Here is a 25,292-nt window from a genome sequence, read left to right as displayed (position 1 = left end):
TCCTCTGCGAAAGCAAGCAAGCTGCATCTGGCTCTCTTCATGGACGAAAGCTGCCCACTTTTGGATGTCCAGGCAGGCCACAGGCAGGTCAGTGATACAGTGGAGAGAATACGTGAGGGTTTCTGTGTGTGCTAATGCCATCTGATGACATACAAGCCAGATGGAAGTACCCCTGCTTGTAAGTCATTGCTGTGTTTGTAAGCACTTACTCGGAGCCCTTTCTCAGGCCCTTGGACAGGTTTAGCTGGGAAGTCACAACCTCCAGCTCTCCTTTCCCTGCTTGCCCCTGCTCATCTGTAGAAGGTGCCCATCCCAGAGCAGGAGTGCCTGAAAAGAGTCACTGCCAGGCTTTCTGTCACTGCCGGTCACAGCGTAGCGTGTGATGCCTTAAACTGACACAGCTAAATCCAGCAGTGCCGGTGCATCTATGCAGAGGGGCGAGTTCAGGCAGTAGGGTTCCTGACACCTGGCCAGGGTGTCATCTGGGTCTGAAGAGTCACACTCTGCATCTCTACCAAATGTTATTAAATCTAATGAGTGCTGATAGCCAGATCTGTGAAGTAGGGGAAGAAAATTATCCCTGTTACACAATATTACTTCCAAGCTGAGAAAATGTCTCTGAGCAGGAAACATAAGTTGTAGCGTGCAGATTTTCTTCTTTATGATGAAAAACGTGTAGAAACCTATTCTGTGTGTGCATATGTCTCTGTGTTTGTGCATCTACAGCTTATAGATGCCACCATTTTTAGCCTAGTCTAAAAGAAGGAGGCCTCAGTGCAGTTTCCAAGGCAGCCCACTCTGTCTTACAAACCATATGCTGAGCATGATGGTTTCAGAGTAAATAATAAATGAAATGGATAATTACATGTTTACTATAGTATAGCAAAGAGGCCAAGGGTTTCTTCATAAAAAAGCAGCCCATAAATAGCATGAGAAAAAATATATAAAAAAGGACAAAAATATTTGTCTTCAGAGATGCTGGGTTAAGTAATGGAAAGTGGGTTTTGGTTGGGTTTTTTTTTTTTGTGGACAAACAGTCTTTTCTCTTTTGTTGCTCTTGTATAATGTTGACCAAGACAGCATCATTAAGCAAGACTTTTCTAAACTTCATGCCATTGCTTTGGGAATCCAAATAAGCTCAGGTCTCTTGGTGGTGAAATAAACCTGAATAAACACATCTATTTTTGTATCTGTATTTGCACTTGGGACTGTGAGAAGAAATACAGGAATTCATTACTTCCGCCATGAGGCACAGAAATGCATGTGAAAAGTTCATCTCACTTTGCTGGCCCATACCGTGGCTGTTTAAAACCATAAATATGAATGCAGCAGTTAATATCACATTCCCCCCCATCCTTCAGCAAGTGCACAGCCAGCCCACTAATTGGCAGAGGCTGGGCAGTGCTGTGAAAACTTGCTTTCCCTGTTGCGAGGCAGTGGAGCAAAGCAGCTGGAAGCTGCTTAGTTTGGACCACAGTGGGGTAGCAAGAGGGACAGAGGCCTGTGCAAGGTCATGCCAAGACTCATCTTTTTAAATGCCTTGTATTTCACTTGGAAACTGCTGATTTTAGCTGGAGCAAAGTCAGATTCAGTGAAAGAGTGGCCACGCTCAGACAGGTTTGACAGTCCCATCACTGTTTTGTTTAGTTTTGATTAATAAATTGAATTATCCATAACTATGCCAGGGTTCTTGGAATATGAAATGGATGCCATGCCTGATGGAGTGCAGGATACAGGGCTGATGCTGTGCTTCAGTGAACAAGATGGCACAGCTCAGTGCAAGTGAGGTGCAGAGATTGAGGCCAGTTGTTGCATGTGAGGGAGCAGCTTCACATAGAAGCAGAAAACTACCTGGGGTCTACTAACCGCTGAGGCAGGGTCTGGTACTAGGAGAGAGAACAGTTTTGAGGTGCGGAGGTAGCTTTATGTGAATTGTAGGAGAAAAGGCATCTGAAGGTGTTTTTTGTGTTTCAGTGGGTTTTTACATTGCAGCGGAGGGGTGGTAGGACCCACTTCCACTGGAGTTCCTGGAGCTATGAGCATGGTAGGCTGCTGACAGCCCATGAATCTGCATGGTGGTCCTTACTGGGCCCATGCTGGCTGGGCTGATTCGCTGGGGAGCCTTAATCAAAGCAAGGTAGGTGTGGGGTCCCCTCTTGTCCCTTGAGTCTAACCCACAGGCCAGTGGAGCAGCAGTGGGCACCTGTTTTTTTGGGCTGGACTCTTCTCTGTCCAGGAACTATGGAGGTATATTGCTGGGGTGAAGGCTTTCATAGAGCTGATATGTTCTTGTTTGTCTCCTGCAGAAACTCTGTGGCTCCAACTACCCGCTAAGCATTGCCTTCATCGTGGTGAATGAGTTCTGCGAGCGCTTCTCCTACTATGGCATGAGAGGTATAGGGCCTGTGTCTGGGAAGTGTCTTTGCTGTCCTTGGGTTTCAGCATGTATTTGTCTGGTGTTCCAGGGCTGTGTTGTATATGGTCTCAGCTGTCTTTCAAAATAAATTGGCATTTTGGGATTCAGGTATGAATAGTGTGCCCTAATATTGATGCTACACCTGCTCTGAGCAGAATTCCGGACTAGAGAGTTCCAGGTGTGCCTTCCAATCAAAATTTGTATGTGATTCTCTGTATCAGATCTTGTTTTCCAGAGTGTGACATCTTTCATAGTGGTGTGCAACCAGCATATTTGGGATTTGAATCATAGGCACCTAATTTTCAAATGGAAAATGAGCATAAACAGAACTACGGTTACAGTAAGATAAGCTAGACAAAACATTTTCCAGCTAAACATGAATGTTTAGGAGCAAAGAATGCCTGATACTCATATATCTTAGTTTAGCTTTTCCTGTGGCAGAGATTGAGGAACAGGTCTGAAAGCACAGACCTTTTCACAACAGTGCTCATAGCTGTTAGACGTATCAGTGGTTTTCTTGTCCCCGTGATCCTGCTTACCTGCAGAGATATACATTAATTATCTGCTGTGATTTGCTTGTTTCCTTTTAGCTGTCCTGACACTATACTTCTTAAGCTTCTTCCACTGGGATGAGAATCTCTCCACCGCTGTGTATCATGCCTTTTCTGCGCTATGCTATTTCACACCTGTTATTGGAGCCATCATGGCAGACTCGTGGCTGGGGAAATACAAGTAAGTGAAGACACCTCTGTAACTCACAAAGCATACACCTACACCATGCAGCCTGTAGCAAGGGCAGTGCTGTGTGTGCTCCCGGTTTTGAGCTAGCTCAAGAGTGCAGCAGAGACACATTTGCAAAGGTCAGCTCCTCTCCTAACCCGTAAACAGCTGATCTGTTTGCTTATATGCTGTTCTGTGGGCCTCTTTCTCTCAAGGGCCAATGAGCAACAAAATTGAATCAAATTAAATGCCACAGGCACACTTCTCCAGTGTCCTTCTGTACCCATCTCCAAGAGGCTGAGGTATAGAGTGATTAACCAGCAGCTAGCAAAGATCTGCTTCTGAGAAGGATTCAAAGACGGTGAGGAAGCAGTGTCATCCTCTAGATCTCACAGTTTCAGGTGAACTGTCACTACCTATACTATACTTATGCTTTCACAGCATAGCAAATGTGTGAGCACACCCATTTTCATTCCAGAGAAACCTGGTTTCACTCAAATAATCTCTCTCAGCACATAACCAGGTAAACTCTCCCTGGGTAAGTTAGGCATTCTTCCTTTCCACTGATAGGTTGTGGGGCCATCATCTGCCCCAGAGTGGTGGTGAGCAGCTGGATGTAACAGTTGCTTGGCACTGTTTGTTTATTGTCTGAGGAGACTTGGCTTGTCAGAATGATGAAGTGCAGCTGAACGCTTCTGTCAAGGACTGGGTACATCTGGCAGAAGGGTTTCAACAGGAAAAAAAGCCAGCTGCCATATGCCTTTCCAGCAGGAAGTTCTGAAGGAGGTGTCAATATTCTTTTTTCTATCTGCTCAATTATAGCCATTCTCTTGTCCCTTTGAATGAAAACAAACCCACCCCAAAATAAGAGTGGGGGTTTCCTGACTTTTTTATTTAAGGTCACTTAGCAATGTTAACTGGTATTTGAGGATGTCAATCTTGCAGCATAATGGTGAGAAGAGAAATCCTTTTGCAGGCTTCTGTGTGTTAGGCAAGACTTCCTCTATGACTTAATGGGAGGAAGCTTTTACTGTATTAGCTGGATCTCAGCTAATACCAGGGACAGAATAACAGATTATAGGTGCTTTTAGGAATGATCTGATGTGGCTCTAAATTAGCTGTTGGAACTAGGGTTTGGATGTGTTCAGGACCACTGTTGTGCTCAAAGCTTATAGGACTTCTAGTGCCTCTGTCCTAAGAAGTCCATCCATTCCCTTTGTGTATATCATCTGCATGTAAATATGTAGATACCTCTTAAACCTGAAGGTGATGAAGGAATAGAATACATTTAAGAGCCTGATCCTCCTAGTCAGATTTCTATTTCTCCTTTAACAAGACATGGGAGGCAGGTAGATGTGCTCAGTCCTTTAGTCCTTAAGGTACTTGAAATCTGAAACAAACTTGTAATGGGGAAACCAGGCTCCTAATTCAGATGTTAGTCAGGTGGGTTGAATGTGGGTGACAGTCCCTATCAATGCCTTCCAGTCAAGGGATTCCCTTAGGCGCCCGCTGCAATGCTGGTTGTTAGTAATCTGGAAACTGAGCTGAAGTGTTCAAGGCCAACAACCTTCGATCAGCCTGGTCTGGTGGAAGGGGTCCCTGCCCATGGCAGGGCGTTGGAACTAGATGATCTTTAAAGTCCCTTCCCACCCAAACCTTTCTGTGATTTGCAGACTTCCATGCATGACAAGACTAGAATGTGTTTAGTTTATTCTGCTGATTAATCTCTGCAAAGAAAGCAGGGGGTATCCCTCCTTAATCTGAACCAGTTTGCCTGTTTTTTTAGTGCACTCAGTGTTGACACAAAAGTTATAGCTGTCTGCTATACCAGTGGTATGAAAAACCTGTTCCTTATGTTTCTGCCAAGTAGACCTGCTGTTAGGAAGCACAGGCACACTGTTCTCAAATTGTACATCACTTTTAGTCATTGCTGTTTCCTTTCCTCACAGGACGATCATCTACCTCTCCATTGTGTATGTTGTTGGCCATCTGATAAAGTCAGTGGGTGCAATTCCATCCCTAGGCAACCAGGTGGTTCATGTGTAAGTAACTGTTGAAGCTGCAGGAGGTTGTGATGGTAGCTGTTTTAGCAGGGCGGTAATTTGCTTCACCTCCATTGAGCTAGCAGTATGGGGGCTGTGCAGGGGTTGTGTTTACCAGGGAAGGCTTTGGGATGTCTGAGGGTGGATGTAGAGTGTGAATGCACCAGCATGAGTTGAAACCACCACAGACTCTAAACCTTGATATAGACACCTCTGATCACCCTTCTTTGCTATACCATGCTCCTCCATCCAAGCACCTACACCAGGCTCATTCCTCTCTCATTTCTTCATCAGCATAACTGTCCAGCCCAGCAAGGACTCCTGTGTGAATGAGAATACAAAATCAAAGACATGTTTTCTGATGTGACAGAGGAAGAGTCTGTCTCTTCCATAGGGGTACAACCCTTCTTGCCCTCTAGATTCTGAACTGATAGGCTTGTCAGAGTAGCTCCCCAGCTGACATTTCTGAAACCACCAATCATTTTTTGCCTAGGTGGTCATAGCTCTAAAAATACACATGTGCAGGAAAGAGCACATCTCATTTCCAGAACAGCCTCCTTTTGTCCTAGACTTGTTCAGTTCTGACACTCCTGTTCCCTACAGATGTAATCTGTTTGGCCACCAATGGTATTTTGAGGAGCAGTGGGAAGTAGAAAACACCCAAGAATAAGCCTAATTCAGTTTGTCTGCACTTATCGAGGCTGGAAGGCTAGGAAAAGGATTTGTGTCTTTTCTTTTTTTTTATTTTTCTCAATGGATCTCTGCAATCTTTAGTTCTTGTCTGAGTGAAAAAATAAACCCACGGATCTTTGATCTTTAGTATGTCCATTGGGCCTCAGAACAGAAAGAAACTGACAAAACCAGCTGGTTAATCGACTTGTACTGAATACAGAAATGAGGATAATGAATTTGATTTGCACTTAGCTGGCTCATCACCACATACGTGCAAAAAGAAATGATGCTAAGGGACCCGTGGTTGGGTGACACTAAAATGCTCTCATAAACACTGAAAAGGCTCTGCAACGGTGTTATTTTTGTTCTTACATGAAGGATCCTGTCTATGGTTGGTCTGTTTTTGATCGCCCTTGGAACGGGAGGTATCAAGCCCTGTGTCTCTGCATTTGGTGGGGACCAGTTTGAAGAGGAACATGTAAGATTTCTTTTCTTTCCTACAATCTTCAGTGTCTGCTTGCTTCATGGTGATGTTTATGTGATCAAATCCTGTTGTTCTAGGATAAAGGCCCGTTTGCTAGGGAAAGTTGTAGTAAGATGTGAAGTAGGATGGTTTGCATAAGACTTGAGAGAATCTGGATGATTTAGGAAAGGAAAATGACAGCAGAACAGAACTGATATTGGGAAGGATAGGTCATAATGGCATGAAATCATCTAAATGTTAATTGGACTTCAAGAGTAGTTGGAAAATTCTGTATAATGTATTACAGAACTGTAGCCATTTCTGAGCCAGTTTAACAACACAATACAGGAAATGAAAGAAAAAATTGTATCACCAGCCTATGCTTCCTTGGGAATTTTTCCTCCAGTCAGACACAGTCTGTGTCTTACATATTGTTCAGAAAGAACTGTAAGAAATTCCAGTCTTTTGAAAGTAGTGCTGGTACCAAATCTACCCAGAATGCTTTCTAAATATTCCAGAATGGAAAGTTCTGAACAGTTGGGAAAATGCTTCTTTTTAGCTTTGTTTGTGCTCTGCACCTGTGAATTGCAGTCCAGTTGCTTTGTCTCCTCACTCTCTATCATGAGTGCTTAGCCCCTCACCTGCACTAATCTCAAACTCCCATTACATTCAGCACAGTGTTTCAAGCAGGGATAAAGTAATGCTTAAAGAAATGAAAAAGGTCAGGAAATGCTAATCATCAGGCAAAATGCTAGATTTTCAAACTGACCTGAAATAAACCACTCAGATTTATGTTGACCTAACACACAAATAAAAAATTCCATTTTCTCAATGGTAGTATTCAAATCAGCAACTTCTGTGTGTGGCATAAATCCTCAAATATGTGGAAGGCCACTGCTAAAAGAAAGAAAATAAGCGTTGGGGTCTGTGATGAGTAGGCTTAAATTCAAGGAGCATTATATAGGACTGACAGTAGGAATTTCCAGAAATATATCTAGAGAAGTACTGAAAAAGATTAGGACCTGTGAGAGATGGCAGTTCCTATCAGTGGAGGCATGGAAGAAGGACATTAGACTAATAGTCTGTCAGGAAAGGCACTGGTAGAGTTGGACTAGGGATGGTCCCTTAGTCTTGGACAAAAGATTGGAACTCTGCAGGGCAGTTTGCTGTTTGTCTTTTGCAATGCCCAAGCACATAGTCAGCATTTAATGAATGGATAATATAGACTAGAATCTTTATTTTATAATTTTGGGAAGACATGTGCTTTCTGTACATGAACTGTGGTTCATGATTACTAAGGAATAGCAAAACACAGGATGTTTCATAGTCACTTGCTCAAAGATCCTTCTACAGGCATGTCTATCCTGTGTTGGACCCAGTGGTTTAGAGGGAAGAAGAGGCAGCAGCAGTGAGCTGGTGGTCGCCAGCTGCATCAGTTGGCACAAATCTGACCAAAAGCAGGCTTGGCAGTACAACACACATGCTCTGGGAATACACTGTGTGCACACTAGCATGTGGGCATCCTAGCCTCCAGTACCAGTAGTTGTCCCGAAAGTATTCTAATAGGTGTTCTAGCCGCATTTTCAGAAGTGCTGCTTCTATGAATATTAATGATTAATACTGTTTATCCAGCATCTTTCAATTACCACCTAATTACAGTATGATAATATGTACCACTTATCTTCAGAATGTTTTATAAACTTCAGTTAATGAAGCTCAGCACCCTAGTTGGGTATATACACAGTATTATCCCAACCTTACAATCACAACTGAGTCACAGAGCAAAACCTGAATTCCCTGTGTTTGTGTGGGCCTGTACCCATACTCCAGCATTCAGACTACACATTTCCATCAAATTTATCAAATACTAGGGCTCAAACATTCACCTGCATATTGCCTTCAAGGAAAAAAAAATAATTTGGAGAAAGAAAACTGTAAAAAGCCTTCTGATAAGGGCAATGCCTTCTGCTGTATTTGTTATTTTTGATAGAAAGCCTTGTATTTTACCATTTTGAAATGACTTAGTCTTTCAGAAGAAAGAAATGATTTGTGCTACGTGATAGGAAATTTAAGTCTTCAAAATTGGAATAAGAAATTTTGGTCATGTAAGGACTGAAAACTTTGGGCCTAACCAGAATATTTCTCCCCTTCGGAGTGGTGTCTGGGAGGACTTATGTTTTTCATCTTCCACTCCAGTAGGATGAAATAAGTTTTGAAAATTCCCAATGAAATGAAGCATTTGATTTCCCCCTTAGTTTTCAGGACACCGATAAAACTCAGATGAGCCCTTAAGTGCACAGGCTTAGTTGCTCCATCTGGAAATGAGGGATGTGCTAGCTCTGTACAGAAAATGAATAAATAAATTGCCCCCACTATTCTCACGTAGAGACAAATTTATGTTTTGAGGCAAATGGACACCACTGGTCCTGTTTTCTTTTAAGTACTTTAGGATTGTAATAGTCTTGGATCTGCCACTTTGAGAACAGTACTACAACAAACAGTGATAGAGACTGATTCAGCAGGAGGTCAGATAGGGAAAGCAGATTTATCTGTCAGAGATTTCCAAGCATCTTTGTCTATGGGATTAGGAGTCCAAGCTAAAAATTCCTGAATAAAATTATATTTACGATATGTTATATGGCTTAGAAAGCTACTGTGCATATTAATTAAGGACCAAAGCTGCTTTCAGGCAGTGTGATATGGTGTTTAAGGTACTAAATAGCTTTCTCTTTGTTTCTTTATTTTCTGGTTGCCAAGGAGATCAGGATTCTTGTGTATGCTACTTTTTCTCAAATTAGTTAATCCAAATGATGCTGTTAATGTAAGTCTGCTCCAAAGATTAACAAAATAGGGATGGAATTCCTAATTTTCCAATCAGAGTAATTTGCAAGCTGCTGGATTATTGTTTTTTTACTCACTTCTGGTTTTCTCTGACCATTTCTTTTTTCCATTACTTAAATCTAAAAATGCATGAAATAAAGTGCTCCAAATTCTTTATGTATCGCTTTCCTTTTCTCTTATAAGCACATTATTTTGGGTAATTACTGCTCTAGACTTTATTATGTTGAGATCTGCATGCTTGAGTTTTTCTCAGGTGTCAGAAATTCTGAGTTGCTCAGATACAAAGGGTTAGTGATAGGCGTTGCTAGAATCTAGAGAATTTGGCTAGAAGAGGGCAGGACTCTGACACTACCATGTCAAGCCATGGCAGGGCTACTCTGGGAGTGGGAGAGATTTGCTGGGGCTGCTGATTTCTCTAGATTTCCTTATGGTGACAAGTATCTTATCACAAAGGTAGAATGAAGAAGGAAATACACTTTTACTAGCTTAGCAGTAGAAAGCTTCAGGTAATCAAAACCACTGGAGCATAAACCACAATAGAGCATAGAAGACAGTAAGACCTGGTGCTGTTTGCTGTTAACCATAGGGACATTCCATAGAGATGATTATTATAAGGCTTAGAGATCCTTTAATCCAGGATAAATCATTTGAGTAATGTATAGATTAAATTGCTTGGAACACACTAGGTAATAAAATAGTGGAAAAGCCAAAAGTTTAATTTGATCGGGTCTTTATAACTGGGAAAAGCAAAAAGCCCTTAATCCAAGTGAGGGGCCCCCCAGGCTCCTTGGTGGCTAGCAGTGGGAGGTGATGGGGTTCTCACCCTCACCTTCCCAGTACCCGTGTCACAAGGCAACATAAAGCCTCCCAAGCACCACCCCCCCACCCCCCCTTGCCTACAGTGATCTGCTGTGCTAAAAGGCCTCTTGCCATAGGAAGTAGCAATATTTCCTGTTGATTTCTCCATCAGTTATGGAATGTTTTGTTACATTTCTGGATCTCGGGCTTCATTCCTTAAGAGCTGTCCTTTTTTAGCTGCCTGCAATTCTTCACATTTTCTCCTGTTTTCTAGCCTTGTGAATATTATTGTCCCAGGGAGCCAAAGGAAGCAGAACATATTAGAGAGGGGATGGAAACATGCCCTTGAGGAGCTTCCTCACATTCTGCTGAGCTGAAGCTTCATGTTCTAATGATGCTCAGGTCATAGAGATGTGGCTCAAAGTGCCCTAAGGAACTCTGTGCCAGAAACCTAGCCATGCCCCAAGCAATTTGCCCACTACATGTTACAGGACCTGGTGGCACCTGGGAGGGAAGCCTAGATAGTTATGGAGCATAGTGGCTGCCTGGGTCTGGGCTGTCCTTAACTGCTGTTTTTATCAACTCAGATGTGCCTTAACTGATGATACAGATGAGCATGGGATAGGTCAGGTAGCCTGTTCTTCTTTCTCCTTTCTGCTGGCCCATCCAGGCACAAGGAGGAGGTTTAGCACTATGTATATGAATATGACTGTGCATGACTATCTGCCCCACAAACAAGGAGAGACTGCTTTCAGTTGAATGCCTTCACACATTACTCCTGCAAAATGGACCAAACTCTGCATGAAATTCTTGATTCCTTCCATATTATGAATTACGATGGAAGAAAGCAGATCAAGAATGCTTTGTATGAACTATAGTATGTTACAATATCAGTTTCTCTTAGGGTTCATACCTCCATCAAGCTCTTGAATTTGCTCCTGTAGGTTTAATTTACTCTATTATTTTGAGGTTGACTGGCGTCAGCTTGGTAATCTCCTGTCTGATGGATACCTCTCATTTGCTGGCACTTTCTCATCTATGCTGTCATTACAGCTCCTCAAAATACACAGGTTTCTTTTTCTGTTCCTACACAGGAAGGGGGTGGGGGGAAGAAGATCTCAAACATGAGAAGAAATTATGAACTTGTCAAACCGTGCCAAATTGGATTGAATTAAGTGACAGAGGATCTAAATCATGCTGCATGTTCTGAATAAGTAAATGCTCTCTGCTCCTTCCAGTCTCACAGTGCTCTTAGAGCAGTGGCTGGCTTTTCCTCTGAAATGCCAAAAAGCCCCAAAGTGCTTCTGGAGTAACATGAGCTGATTTGTGTAAGCATTTACCATCACCTGAACACAAGCTTGTTTGCTTAACATTTTATGCACTGCGTGTCAATGTTTACCCAGCCTTCCTAACAAGAGAATTGACAGTATTCACTTTGCAAGCCCAATGCTGTGCATTAGCCGTGACACTGATATTGTCTTCTCTTGTTTTAGACCTCGGAGAGAAGCAAGTTTTTTTCCATCTTCTATTTATCCATTAATGCTGGAAGTCTGATCTCCACGTTTGTAACTCCTGTATTAAGAGGTCAGTGTTGATTTAGAACAAGACAATAAATTAGCTGCCCTCTGACTACTGTGCTGTGCATAGTTTTAGGCTTTTATGACAACTGAGTGGCAGAAATTATATTATCTGTGGAGTGGTCAGTGCATTGCATTTATGCCTTGTTAATCCTGCTGTAGCAGCATAACAGATTTATAGTACTAGCAGACAAGTCACAGAAACTGTATTTCTGGTTGTATTTAAAAGCCAGCCTGAACTGCAGAATTAAAATACAAAAGGTACGAGGACCTATATGGTGATCTAATCCTTCCCATTGCCAGTGTAGGATTATTTCCCCATCTTGCTTGCAGGTAACCTATAGCTGAGAACTGATCTCTGCTGTCCTGTGCAGGTGTCAGGGCCAAAAACTTAGCAGGGCTGGTTTTGAAGTCCTACCTTCTTCCTCACATAGGGTGCTGCTGACTTCTGGAGGGCTTTGTCCTGGCACACACGCATGACTGTGTGGGTCTGCTTGCAAGATTTTAGCCCTGGGCAACTAGCCTTGAAGACAAAGCAGAGATCTGTGCCCCATTTAAGACCTACTTTATATTCTAGCCAGCTTGTACAACTCTTTTTAGTCCACCAGTCTTGCTGCACTTACTTCATTGTATTGCAGTGCCTAGAAGCCAAGGGGATTGGCACACTAAATACAGACACAGAGGTAGAGCAGCAGGCCTTAGGTGATGGGGATAGGAACAGGGACAAGGTAGCCTTCACATTTAGTGGTAATTTTTTTCATTTCATCCTGTGGCCTCCAGGAAGCTTTCTTTGTTCAGTGTGATTGTTTTAACAGGCTGATCATTTCATGAGGCTGTGGGCAATCGTGCTTTTCTCATATTTACACCATATGTACAGGCAAAGACAAATGTTGTATCATAGAATGGTGAGGGCTGGAAAGAACCTAAAGATAATCTAGTTCCAACCACCTTGTCATGGGCAGGGATGCCTCACACTAGACCATGTTGCCCAAGGCTCTGTCCAACCTGGCCTTGAACACTGCTGGGGATGGAGCATTCACAACTTCCTTGGGCAACCCATTCCAGTGCCTCACCACCCTTACAGTAAAGAACTTCTTCCTTATACCTAACCTGAACTTTCCCTGTTAAAGTTTGAACCTATTTCCCCTTGTCCTATCACTACACTCCCTAATGAAGAGTCCCTCTCCAGCATCCCTATAGCCCCCCTTCAGATACTGGAAGGCAGCTATGAGGTCTCCACGCAGCCTTCTCTTCTCCAGGCTGAACAGCCCCAACTTTCTCAGCCTGTCTTTATATCTCTTGGTCTTTCTCTTATTGGTGTGCCCAAGTCAGCATTATGTTGGAAAGGGGCTTTTGCTCAGTGTAGTCAGTGGGCAGATGAAAATCCATTCCCCTTTGAACATCAAAACCTGTGCCAATATAGCCCAGCAATGAACTAGTCACAACATGGAAATGAGGTGGAGAGGATGGGGAAAGAGTAAAATTTTTGCTAAGTGTGAAAGCTTTTTTTGGAAGAGCAAGAAATGCAGTTTATAGACATTTGGCAGAAATGTGGAATATGTACTTTAAGGTGGAGAAGTCCAATTCATTTTGCATGTCAGAAGTTCTCATAATGTCTCACTGCCAGCTTTGTTGGATTCCAGCTAATTTGCTGAAAATAAGTAAATAAGCTATGCAAGCACACAACTATGCAGCTGACCATGACTGCCCAGGGACAACAAACAGGAACTGAAAGCTTCATGGTTTGGCTTCCTTTTAACTATGTTGGCTTGTTTTCGCCATTTTGTTATTACTCCATGTAAGAATGCAGTAATTTGTAGCCACTGGCATACAAACACAGACCCTGCTGCTGGCTTAATGTTTGCAACTGGACTTCTGAATTCATGTGGTATGAGAACTGACCTGGTTGAAGAGGTGGAGGGTTTCAGTGAACCATAGCTCAGATCAATCAAAGCCATGCTGGTTTCCTGATGTGTTATTGCAAGAGCTGGCATTTGGGGCAGGCTGCCTCTAGTGAGACTAGGAAAGTGGTGAGAAAAGGAACTGGAGTTTTAAGACCAGTCCTGTTCTTCCACTTATACAGTCGGGGCATTGGCTTCCACATTGTTGCTATAAAATCAGATTCCAGTTTTTAGCTCAATAACTCATGCATCTGGCACAAATACTGTGGAAACACAGTACTGGTTATTTAGATCTAGGCAAATAAAAAATGGCTTCAGGTTATTTAAACGTTATGGGTTTTTTTCCCAATTACAGTTCCTGCCTATTTGCTTCCTCACTTCTACTGTTCTCATCAATATACCATTATCAGCTGCTTTTGCTGGCAGGCACTAACCCTGCTTCCAAATTTTCTTTGTCAAGGGAGGACAACTGTTTCAAGGAGATTCAATTCACAGTGTCAAGCACCAGCAAAGAAGATTTAAAGCCAGGGGAAGTGAATGATTTAGAGAAGCATATCAAAGGGCCCAGTAACATAAGTCTGACTGTAATGAGGTGCTTTTATTTCTGACTTCTTTCAGGGGATGTGAAGTGCTTTGGAGAGGATTGTTATGCACTGGCTTTTGGTGTCCCAGCAGCACTGATGGTGTTGGCGCTTGGTGAGTGGAAACAATGAAGCTTGTAATAGGAGTTACCATTTTTGAGTCCATGAATAGATGAGAAAAGGTATAAATTCAGTAGCCCTGGATGGATATTCAAGGTTTCAAGGTTATCCAGAAATTCCACAGTTCAGAACAGCAAGAAAAATCACTAGTTCAGTGGTGGGCAGAGGGTGGTTTTACCACATTCCTTTATTATGATACTGATGAGAGACTGGTTTGGGCAGTGTTTCACAATACAACTGCCTGGTTCTATAAAGCAAAGGGAGGCACCAAAATGTTTCTTCTGATGTCTTGAAGCTTCACCTATGAGCAGGCTTGGCCTTTGAACTGCGCTCTGAGCAGTTCCTGGAGTTTCCCGTATTATAGAAGAGAAGCTTAGCTATGCCACTTCTAACCTTTCCACAGTCTCTTTGCATCTTGGGACCACCTTTAATGGCTCAGACTTTTGCTTCAGAATCTATGTGCCACAGAAATCGTAGAAGGAGCTGAATGAGATGTTACTTTATTACGAGCTGCCTCACTTCACTTGACTGAAGTAATTCCCACAATTACAGTGACAATGTATTATTATGTTGCAATAAGAAACCCTTATTGTTCAAGTGTCAGAAGGCAGCCGCAATCACCCTGCTTTCTAAAGCCTGCATCTTAGTCCCATTAATGTACTTGTCAAGATTTCTTCTTCAACCCTTATAAAATACTCAGCAATTTCCATGTTCTTGCTGTTACTCCTTGGTAGCCAATATAGAAGACACCCCATTAGCTTTAGTTTCACAGTTGCAAGCTGCTGAGGGGAGCAAGTCCCTTTATTACACTGTATTGGAGAGGTTCTGACACAGCATGGGGTGACTTCTCATTCAGCTTGTTAGCTTAATTGAGAGACCAAGCGATTGTGTGATTTCACCATAGCATCTGTGATTTGAAAAGTTCGTCCCCCAGAGAATGTGGGTGTTGCTCTCCCCTCAAACTTCCATCAGAGAGAAGAATCGGAACTGGAAAAATGTCATCGGGCCACAGCTAGCACTGCAGCAATTATTTTCAGAAAAGTGCATGGTCACAGGCCTGAGAAACTTCTCTTTTCCCCTGTGACCTGTTCTTATCAGTTTAAGGCAGCACAGGCTCCTCGGCGCACCATTGTGTGATGAATGTTTCTAGCAGAGTAGTAGTTGCCCAGGGGAAAATGGATGTGTAAATATTGCAGTTTCAGTGAGGGCATCAATTGAAATGTGTTTTTAGCTAGTGTCCTGCTGCCAGATTCCACGGCCTGCCCAGCAAAGTAGCTCTGTGTTCCTTTGTAACATGCTAAAATGCTCTTGGAAGTGATATATTTGATTATGTGAGCAGAATGCAGAACTGGAGAAAATACCATTGCAGCCTTGACTGGGCCTCTCCCTGTCACGATGGAAAGCAAATATAGATTTAGAGGCAGAATGGAAATCTTATAGAGGAAGATTTTTGTGGGCTGCTTCAGTTTCTGAAAGATGAGGGAAGGTTGACAATATTTAATTCCAAATACCAAGCCTAATGCTGGAGCCTCAGTTCCCAAAGGAGTCAGTGGCATCTCCAGAAGGTATTTCAGCAGACCTAATGAATCACATTTTGGAGGCATCAACAGGTCCACAGAGAGATGCTAAAAATTAGGTAGTGCAACTACCCACTGTGGGTGACTTTGAACAAGTGTCTTTCAGTGCAACTCATCTAAACTGACTTCAGAGGTGTCTCTGCCAGTTCTGCAAGTCAAAACTGGATGCGAGGGGTGTTCATAATCAGAAAAGAGAAACGGTGGGTTCCCTGCAGTGTTCCTGGCCTCCTATCTTAATGCAGAGATGTCTGCTTTTCTCCACTGGCTGTGGACTGACCCAGATAATTGGGTTAATTTAAAAAGTTGAGGTTGGTTTGTTATATGGATTTCACACTCAGGTTTTATTGTGCTTCTCTCTGCCAATAGCTTTCCAATTGCAAAGTGCTCAGAGGCTCTCAAAGAGCAGGACAAATGACATATAATCAGATAGCCCTATCTCTGACAGGATTTTGAAGCCTCGGTCCACTATTCTTTGTGCTTTGAAGGAGAAGACCCAGGCAAAACAATATCTTAAATTGTATATCCCCTCATAGAAACCATAAATAGAGGTAATTTCTGTTAACACCAGTGTGTGATGTGGTGACCTTAGTGGCTGTTTCCATTGAAATGTGTGTGAGATGCAAGTACAAAAAGCCTGCTTTGGATCTGGGTTAATCCTCACACAGTTGCAATGAGTCGGGGGTGATTTCCAACAATTCAATATGGATTTTATTTCAAATTTAGCCTACAAAAAGCATAGATGGAGGGAATGTTCAAAACTTTGTTTTCCAGTGTGAATCAGATGTAGAGGTGCCTGTTGTGCCAGAGCAGATCATGAGAAGATTATGGTGACTTCCTGGGAATCACACTGCCTCTTGTAGGATGCTGCATTTTCTTCCGTGTGAAGGCATTAAAGGAGTTCTGTGTATTTATTCTGTGAAAAGTTCGATCCTGTAAGCCCCAAAGGCATAGGATTTCTGTGGAATACAGGGGTGGGGGATCCTTCCCAGAAGCCAGGGTAGGATTGAGGCTCAGTCATGTGAATTCCCATTTGGATTACAATATTTTTCAGTTGTGTTCATTGCTGGAAGTGGACTGTACAGAAAAACACCACCACAAGGGAACATCTTATTGGAAGTGTGTAAATGCATCGGTGTAAGTGTATGCCATTTTCTCTTTTTCATGCATGATTCTGAAGCTTCAGGTCAGAAAAGTGCAAAGGGAGGTGGCATTTGGAGTTCTTTATTCTGGTCCTGGGTATCTTGCGGATGAGCTGTAAGGAGGAAGAAATATATTTATGTCCTAGTTTATTCTTTCAACATTTCAATTGTTTTTCCTTAGCTACATGAACTGTTCAGTTGATGTCAATAGAGCCACTAGTGGCAGGTGCTGGTGGAGACTGAACCGAAAGGACAATTCAGAAACGTGGAGAGTATCAGATATATGACTCAATTTTTTTCAGCTGAATAATTTTACTGAAGTTTATCATTTCAGCGGACAGTAATCATACGCATTCATATTACGCACATTCAGCATATTCATGTAAATGCAAGAGACACCTGCTGAAGTTGCATTATAGCCTTATCAATTATTTTTCATAGTGTGTGAGCTGAATATAGTATGTAAAAAACCCCTCACCCTCTTATTAAGTGGATAACGACTTTTTTTTTTCCCCAGGAAGCTGTTGCTAGCAGGAGATGTTTTCTTTTTACCTAGGTCAATCCTAGTGACAGATTTACCCTGAAGAAAAGGCCAGATCTTAAAGACAGGATTCCTGAGTGAAGTCTGCCACTCTTTTTGCCAGAGTGGCTGTGTTCAGTGTGCTCAGTGACTGGAGCACACAGGGTAAACAAACAAGTTACAGCTTCAGTGTCGCTGCTTTCTCCAGTGAGAAGCAAACTTGAAAGATGGTCTAGGAGTGAATGAGGCATGGGCTGCACCAGTAATTTGCAAAGAAAGGTCTACAGAACAAGAAGGAAGTGAGAGTTCTGGTTTAGGGGTTGCTTTGGATGAGGTATTTCCTCCCCAGCACAGTGGTCAATCCAACAGGTGCTTTTTGGAAGGGAACTGAAGAAATTGTATCTAAAGCTTTATCAAGCAGCAGGTTTTAAATCAAGCATGAAACAAACTTTGGGGGCAATTTTCTGCCACTGCTTACATTTGGGGATGGGGAGGGCAGCCTTGAGTTGGCAATGTGACAAGGGTAGGCAAACCATGAGGGAGTTACTCACCTGGTTTTCTTCCTAGTTTGCTATTAAAAACCGGCTGAAAAACCGCTCCAGTCAGATTCCAAAGAGAGATCACTGGCTGGACTGGGCATCAGAAAAATACTCGGTAAGCGATGCTCTATGTTGCAGGTTTGAAGGGGGAAGACAAGCAAACAGACAGGGGAGACAGTAAGGCTGGCCTGGCCACAGCACTCCTCACACACACTGGGCTCTCATTTGTCCTGTCCCTTCCCAGGAAGTCTGTACTCTCCTGACCCTTACTGAACAGTTAGGTGCTGCACTGAAATGCAGAAATTCAAGTACGTCCACTCTCATGAGTAAGTGCAATGAGTAACTGCCATGCAGAAAGAAATAGGAGTTCTCATGTTTTGTGGCTTGAATCACCTTTTGGCTTTTTTCACCCCCATCTTACCTTTTTGCCCATTGCCTTTACAGAAACAGCTGATTGGGGAGATTAAAATGGTGACACGAGTTCTCTTCCTCTTTATACCACTGCCAATGTTCTGGGCCCTGTTTGATCAGCAGGTACAGTACTTTGTGTTGCAGGTCTGCCCACCAGCCTGGGTTTGTACCCTTATCCTTCCACGGTACGAGCAAACCATTCTGGGGACACAGGGTGCCATGTCTCCTACAAGGTGTGCAGGGGAGTATCCACCATCACTGCTGGCCATCCTTCTGCAGTCCAGCCAGGTGTCTGGCGCAGGAGGATGAGAAGGCAGAATGTGCCCTGCTTACTTGCAGATATTAGAGGGAAGTAAAGGAATAGAAGGGAAATAAGACCTCCAGCACTGTAGTCTTGTCTGTCCCCCTGTTTTCTAGTTCCATAGGACATCTTGAAGGCTTCACAGTTGTCTGTTTTCTCCTTAGGGATCCAGGTGGACTTTGCAAGCCACAAAAATGAATGCTGATTTTGTAAGTACTTAATGTCACCAGGGCTGGTAAGACTAGTAGTAACATCACTGCTCTTGCTTTTTAACCAGAGTTACATACTAAGAGCATCTGCTTGATACGTCTGTGTGAGTTGCACTTTTGGTGATTAGAAGCGAGAGATTCTGTGCAGTCATGTTCAGATCAACCAGCACATGTTGCCTGGGGAGCCATCAGCAGCCTGCAAGGTCAGGAGTGCTGACCCACTAACAAGTGGTTGCTCTGCAACCTTGAGTGGGTAGGGTTTACAGCCTGCTACCCCCACTGAAGACAGAGATGTTGAGGAAAGTTCACACATTCCTTGTAAGGTGTAACTAGAGCTACTGTAGTTTTACATTTCTGCTCTGGCTTTCTTGGTGATACATTAATGAGTCCTCTTAAAACCAGCAGGAATCGTGTGTTGTATAGGGTAGACATGTGCTGAGGATTAACTAGCATGCATAAAGTTCTTCAAAGATGTGAATGGTAAATGGTACAGGGTGCAATGGCAGATAAATTTGGATCACATATCTGCCTGAACATGCCAGTATACAGGGCTGGTTTCCAGACGCATAGGTTTTAACAGGCCACCTATATCTTAGCTGTGGATGTTCACATCCGAATTTAGGATTGTAAGTGCCCATTTTCAATTTTAAAACTGACTTCAAGCCCCAAATTTGAACCCTTCTATGTCACTCCTGTTAAAAATTGGGCTCTCAGCGTGTGGTAATCATAAGGCTTAATTAATTCGGATAGGCAGGAAAAAGACTGCAACTTTGTATTTATCCACCACAGAAATACAAAGCAATGAAAATTCATGCAGTCTTTGTGATGTGTATTTAAAAAACTTTCTCTGCTGTTTGCACACTTACATTTGGTGATCCATCAGCAGCAGATCTAAGGATCACCAGCTGCCACTCATTAAACTGTCCCTTGTGGAGAAGAACATATTCAGGGCTCTTTTGTCACACCACCTTGGGTAGATTTTTGGCTTGTAATTCAGTCTTACCCACCCCCCACTGGTGAGCTGTCCCAAATCATGGAGGTGAGAATTAACTGCAACACTGGGGTGATCCCACATTTTCTTGGAAAGATAGAATCATAGAATAGTTAGGATTGGAAAGGATGTAAAGATCATCATGTTCCAACCCCCCTGCCACGGGCAGGGACACCTCCCACTAAACCATGTCACCCAAGGCTCTGTCCAACCTGGCCTTGAACACCGCCAGGGATGGAGCATTCACAACCTCCCTGGGCAGCCCATTCCAGTGCCTCACCACCCTTACAGTAAAGAACTTCTTCCTTATATCCAATCTAAACTTCCCCCGTTTAAGTTTGAACCTGTTACCCCTTGTCCTGTCACTACAGTCCCTAATGAATAGCCCATCCCCAGCATCCTTATAGGCCCCCTTCAGATACTGGAAGGCTGCTATGAGGTCTCCACGCAGCCTTCTCTTCTCCAGGCTCAACAGCCCCAACTTCCTCAGCCTGTCTTCATACGGGAGGTGCTCCAGTCCCCTGATCATCCTCGTGGCCTTCCTCTGGACTTGTTCCAACAGCTCCATGTCCTTTTTATGTTGAGATCTTCAGTCTTTGACCAAGTTTCAAATGGAAAAATGCCAATATTCATTTCCTATGGCTTTGGTGATCTCAAAAGAAATCTGGATAGATACTGTTTTCTTCTTACTTTTTTCCCCTCTTCAACCTAATTTCAAATGAAGACCATTACTTGGAGTTCAAACAAACACCAGACACTCCCTGGAGACAGCTCCTTGGTCCCTTTTGGGGACTGGGAACCTTCTGTCTACCCCTTTTGACCCTGCCCAATTGGGGGGGCTGAGTGCAGTGATGCAAGGGTGAGGCACTGCTTATAGCCTTGAGGACTATTTATATGGCTTAAACAAAGAAGGCACAGTTGAACAAAGCCCATTAGGTACCCTTGGCAGATGGAGGGAGGAAAGAGGTGTTTGTTCAGCCCACTGTCTCAGGGGTAGTCTTTTGTTACTGTTGGGGGGTGCTCAGGAGAATCACCAACAGAGCTTAGAGGGTCCTGAAGCTTGAGAGCACTCACTTGTAGGATTTGGGCTTTTCCCATTACAGAAGCAGGGAGGGAGGAAACTCTAAGCCCAAATCCCAGGTTGGACACTAACATGCTTATTCATTCCCACTCGCCTAGTTCACAGCACAGCCAGTCTGAAAGATGGGTCTTAGTACCTGTCATAGGCTGTGTCCTAGCTGCTATATATCAAGGACTGAGTATAAGCTTCCTTCTGCAAAATGGTTCCCATCAAACACCGTGTCCTTAGAAGAGAAGTGTCAGGAGAACAATATTAGCTGCTAAAGCCAACATAAAGCATTTGAGGAAAAAGCCTTTGCTGCTGTGGGCCTCTACTGGACTGGTTGCTTGTTTGCCATATGCACTGTTATATTATGGTGTTTATGAGTCACTTGCAATATCTTTTTGTTTCAGGGAATATATGTCCTTCAGCCTGACCAAATGCAGGTAAAATACTATAGGGTTGGAAATAACCCTTAGAAATGTATTTTCTTTTTCTCTCTCATTTTTTCTTCTCATGGGACCAGTGGCCTTTCTCTGCTCCTTTTGAAGGTAATAGCAGTGCTCCTACTGACTGCTGTGGTGTGGACTCTGCCTTTATTGCTCACTGTTTTACAAGCTTAGTCTTGGGATCCAGAAGACTCCAAGGATGGCCTAACATCCTTGAGGTTCAATCTTGCAGAATAGTACAGAGGTGGGGAGACATTCCAACATAATATTTCTTGAACTTGTGCTGGCATGTGGAGGATACAAACTATGTCTCTTTTTAACATGCCCCTGTGCTGGGATGAGTGTTGTACCTGAAATATGTTTCCTTCCTCCCTTTGTGGGGGGCAGATGAAAATGTGAAGGCTTCAAGATGATAGTGCCATGTTGTCACAGTTGATTACAAGTTTTACATTGAACAGCTCTGGAGAAATCCAAAGCTGTTTTGTTCCCTGAAATCTTCCTTTGAAACTGAAATAGCATTTTTCTCTGCTTGTTCTCCATCATTCTCTCTTTTCTTGCTCTGCCACTGCTGACTGGCAAACAAGCTCTGCCCCTCTCAGGAGAAACTTAGTTCCTGGGGGATTATGAGGCTGCGTGGAAGTGTGAGAAACTGCCAATCTCACACAAAAGTACCTGTTCTTCCGGGATTTTGCTGGATTCCCAAGATGTTTCCATTATTGCTGATTTGCTGTAAGGTCCCACCACAGCACTGAAGGTCACCTGCTTCTATTGTCAGTGGATTTTGTACTCTTTAAAAACATAATGCTTCAGTTCTCTCTTCAGGGAAACTGTGCCAGTGACGCTTGCTTACCTCTTGGAGGGGAGGATATGAACAAAATGTATTTGTGCTTGTGAAAACTAAATAGCAGAAGCTGTCGAAGTGTGAACTATGATTATATTTTAAAAGGAGGTTTTAAAGTGTTTGTTCGTGTTCTTTCTGTAATGGAATTATTTCTGGAGGACAGTGCTTTATTAGTTTAATTACTGAAAGTTGCTTTCTAGTCACTAAAATCCCATTCTTTTGTATTGCAGTTCTTAAATCCACTTCTTATTCTTGTCTTCATCCCAATTTTTGACCTTGGGCTCTATCCCCTGATAAACATGTGCAAATTTAATTTCACGTAAGTACTTTGGGACAATGCAGATGCCTTAGTGCTTTTTCTTTTGCAGGAAGTGTGCAGAATAGCTTTTAAGGAGGAGAAACACAAATTTCCTTTCACCCTTCCCAGTGCATGCTTCTATTTCAGCCGCAAGAGGCAGCATCACCTTCTTCCATAAACCCTGGAAATTCCAGAAGGGAAAATTCAGTGATGTTGGATTCTGCTCTGTACAGATTCTCCCTGAAAACAGATATGAACAGTCCCTCTTTAAGGGAGTCCCTCCCTCATCATGTTCTTCATTTTATCTCCTACATCTCCCTAAATAGTTCCCTTCCTGAAAGGTCCCTGTGGGGCCAAGTTCACTGTCGTATGTGGGCTACATGTGGTTGTGAAAGTAGATTCCATACTAGGATCTGAACCAGTGAGTAGGTAAGGCAATTTCCGTATGGCCCAAGCATGTTATCCATGTTATCCCTTGTCTATGTAAGCGAGAAGTGCAGTGGAATAGGAGCAGATGTCCAGGTTGGTTCTGAAACCCGTTTTATGCAGTTTTGCTGATTTTACTTTAGAGTATCTGTAGTCTGTCTCTGTGGACTTGATAGCCTTTAGCAATGGAATTATGTTATGTGCACTCATGGATTTACTTTGCCAGTGCAGTTTGAGCTCCAGCACCACTTCTCATGTGAACCACAGCATGGAAAGGGGGTAATAAAGTAAGAGATGGGCTTATAAAGCATGTTCCTAATCCAAACTAAGATACTGGATAGACAAAACCAGGAGACAGAATTTGGGTTCCTAATCTGGATTTCCAATGGCACAGTCAATCTGGAATGTGGATTCAGACCTTTACAAAGATTGGAGACTGCTTAATCTAAAACTAGATTTGTTTCAAATCTCAACAACTCAATACTCAGTTTGGACCTGCCATTCTGGACCGATTTTATTCTGCTTTATGTCGCTGTCTCATGTTACTTTGGTAGAGTCACACTAGTTTTGCTCCAAGTTCAGAAGCAAGCTCTTTATTCCCTAGAAATGTAAATGTATTGGCAAAAGAAATAACCCAGAATGGTGCCACAGATGGTCAGAAACATTGATGACACAAACTATGCATTTTTTTTCCTCCTGCTGCTAAATAGCATGCTACTTTTTTTTTGCCTTTCCCAAAAGGGACTTGAAGATACGTAATTCCTAGTGCTCCGTCCAGCATCACAGGTTAACATAAATGCCATGAGCTATTCCCACTAGGAGAGCTAGGAACAAGGTAATATGAAACTTGCAAGCCGTGAGCTTTTTTTAATGGCACATCAGTTTTAATTGGCCTCAGTGCTGGCCTCATACAGAAAAATAGAATAGTTTAAAGTTAAATGATTGCAATTTTAAACAGCATGTCATCCCTGGTGCCACCTGTTGGACAGATTATTACATGCTTTTGGCATTTTTGGCTCTGAGAAATAGTATTTTATATTTAAAATGACTTAATTTTTTCGTTAATGACACATCTTTCATTTGCTCCATAGACCAATCAGGAAAATGGCAACAGGTATGATCCTTGCAGGGATGGCGTTTGGACTTGCAGCTATTGTAGAAGTCAAAATAAATGTAAGTATAGCATAAGGGATTCCTCAAAATGCTTTCTTTCCATGGGGCATCTTTATCGATGCCTGTTAGATAATCCTTTTAACCATTATGTTCCTTGATCATAATTTTTAATGTGTTCTTTACAATGAAGCATACTGATCCAGTTGCTAATGATAATTCTTACTTTGTCTGCTTTTCCCTCTCTTTGTCTGTGTCTCTTTTGCTCTTTCTAGTCTTTGCAGTTTTGCTGTGCCGGTCATCTGTATTGGTCTATATTCTAGATTTCCATCATCAAAGTGCTTGACAGACATCTAGTTAATGCTAGTGATTAATTCCCAAAAGGTAGTCTGTTATCTCTCCTACTTCTTACTGTAGCTTGCCTATACTTTTCTGTTTGGGGTTTGTTATGTGTGTGGTGGTTTTGCTTTTTTAATTTAATTACTTTCCTACTTTAGGGTGGGGGTGTGGTGTTTTACAAGCCAGACTGCTTCTTCTGTGAGGCAGGTGAATGCAGTCACTTCTGTAGTCACAGGCATCAGGGACTGCCAGCCATCCCCAGACAGCATGGCAGTAAATTTCTTGTAGACTCAATGCTAGCCCCTGCAGATTTGTACTGGTTGTTTCTGGCTCGTGACCAACCTTGTGCAGACTTTGGCTAACCTTTGTCTCACAAAAGTTACTATAGGATTAATTTTTAAAGCTTCCGTGTATACTTACAATGTTCTGTCAGAGTGGCTGGCACGCAGCCCTGGACTCTAACATCTGCTGGTTGCTCAGGTGAATCCACTCCCAAGTATCCTGCTGAAATTAAACTTTGTGGGTTCAGGTCTTCTTTTCTGATCTCATTACACTGGCAAAGGAATGCTGTCACTGCTACCACCAGCAGCTCTGGCCAAGCACTTGAAAGTCTGCTCTGGATGTGAGTGACTCCTTGGGCAGAGGCAAGGTGAATTAGAGGTTACCCCCTCCATGAGCATGGAAATTTTACCTGGAAGGCCACTAAAAACTCTAGCAAAGAGGGGGACAGGGTGGCCCACCTTCACTTGGCTGTGGGTAGTGCAAGTGATAAGCCACAATAATGGAATTTTCTGAATCACTTTAACAGGCCTGTTAGTCCAGAGCAGCATGTGGGTATATGGAAATTAGTGTCACCTTGTCTTCTCTGCCACTACGTCTCCCCACTGAGTTCAGTTCAAACTGGCCTGCCTGCAATACCCAAATTGTAGGATGAGATAGAAAAAAATGAGT

The 25,292-nt window shown here is 42.9% G+C and overlaps 1 protein-coding gene across 3 annotated transcripts in view; it reads left to right on the top strand.

Annotated features, from left to right (window-relative positions):
- SLC15A2 (solute carrier family 15 member 2) overlaps positions 1 to 25,292 on the top strand; it is a 43,918-nt gene that overhangs the window by 6,259 nt on the left and 12,367 nt on the right. For all 3 annotated transcript variants that reach the window (XM_065671451.1, XM_065671450.1, XM_065671452.1), the window contains 13 exons: positions 2,307 to 2,394; positions 3,007 to 3,148; positions 5,086 to 5,178; positions 6,229 to 6,328; positions 11,446 to 11,536; positions 14,049 to 14,126; positions 16,760 to 16,842; positions 17,935 to 18,021; positions 18,351 to 18,440; positions 18,783 to 18,827; positions 21,292 to 21,324; positions 22,399 to 22,487; positions 23,984 to 24,065. In XM_065671451.1, the coding sequence (XP_065527523.1) occupies positions 2,307 to 2,394; positions 3,007 to 3,148; positions 5,086 to 5,178; positions 6,229 to 6,328; positions 11,446 to 11,536; positions 14,049 to 14,126; positions 16,760 to 16,842; positions 17,935 to 18,021; positions 18,351 to 18,440; positions 18,783 to 18,827; positions 21,292 to 21,324; positions 22,399 to 22,487; positions 23,984 to 24,065 (1,101 nt within the window). The remainder of the gene's footprint in view (positions 1 to 2,306; positions 2,395 to 3,006; positions 3,149 to 5,085; positions 5,179 to 6,228; positions 6,329 to 11,445; positions 11,537 to 14,048; positions 14,127 to 16,759; positions 16,843 to 17,934; positions 18,022 to 18,350; positions 18,441 to 18,782; positions 18,828 to 21,291; positions 21,325 to 22,398; positions 22,488 to 23,983; positions 24,066 to 25,292) is intronic.

This window comes from Lathamus discolor, chromosome 3 (genome assembly GCF_037157495.1).
Source record: "Lathamus discolor isolate bLatDis1 chromosome 3, bLatDis1.hap1, whole genome shotgun sequence".
NCBI lineage: Eukaryota > Metazoa > Chordata > Aves > Psittaciformes > Psittacidae > Lathamus > Lathamus discolor.
This window is presented reverse-complemented; position numbering and strand designations above follow the sequence as displayed.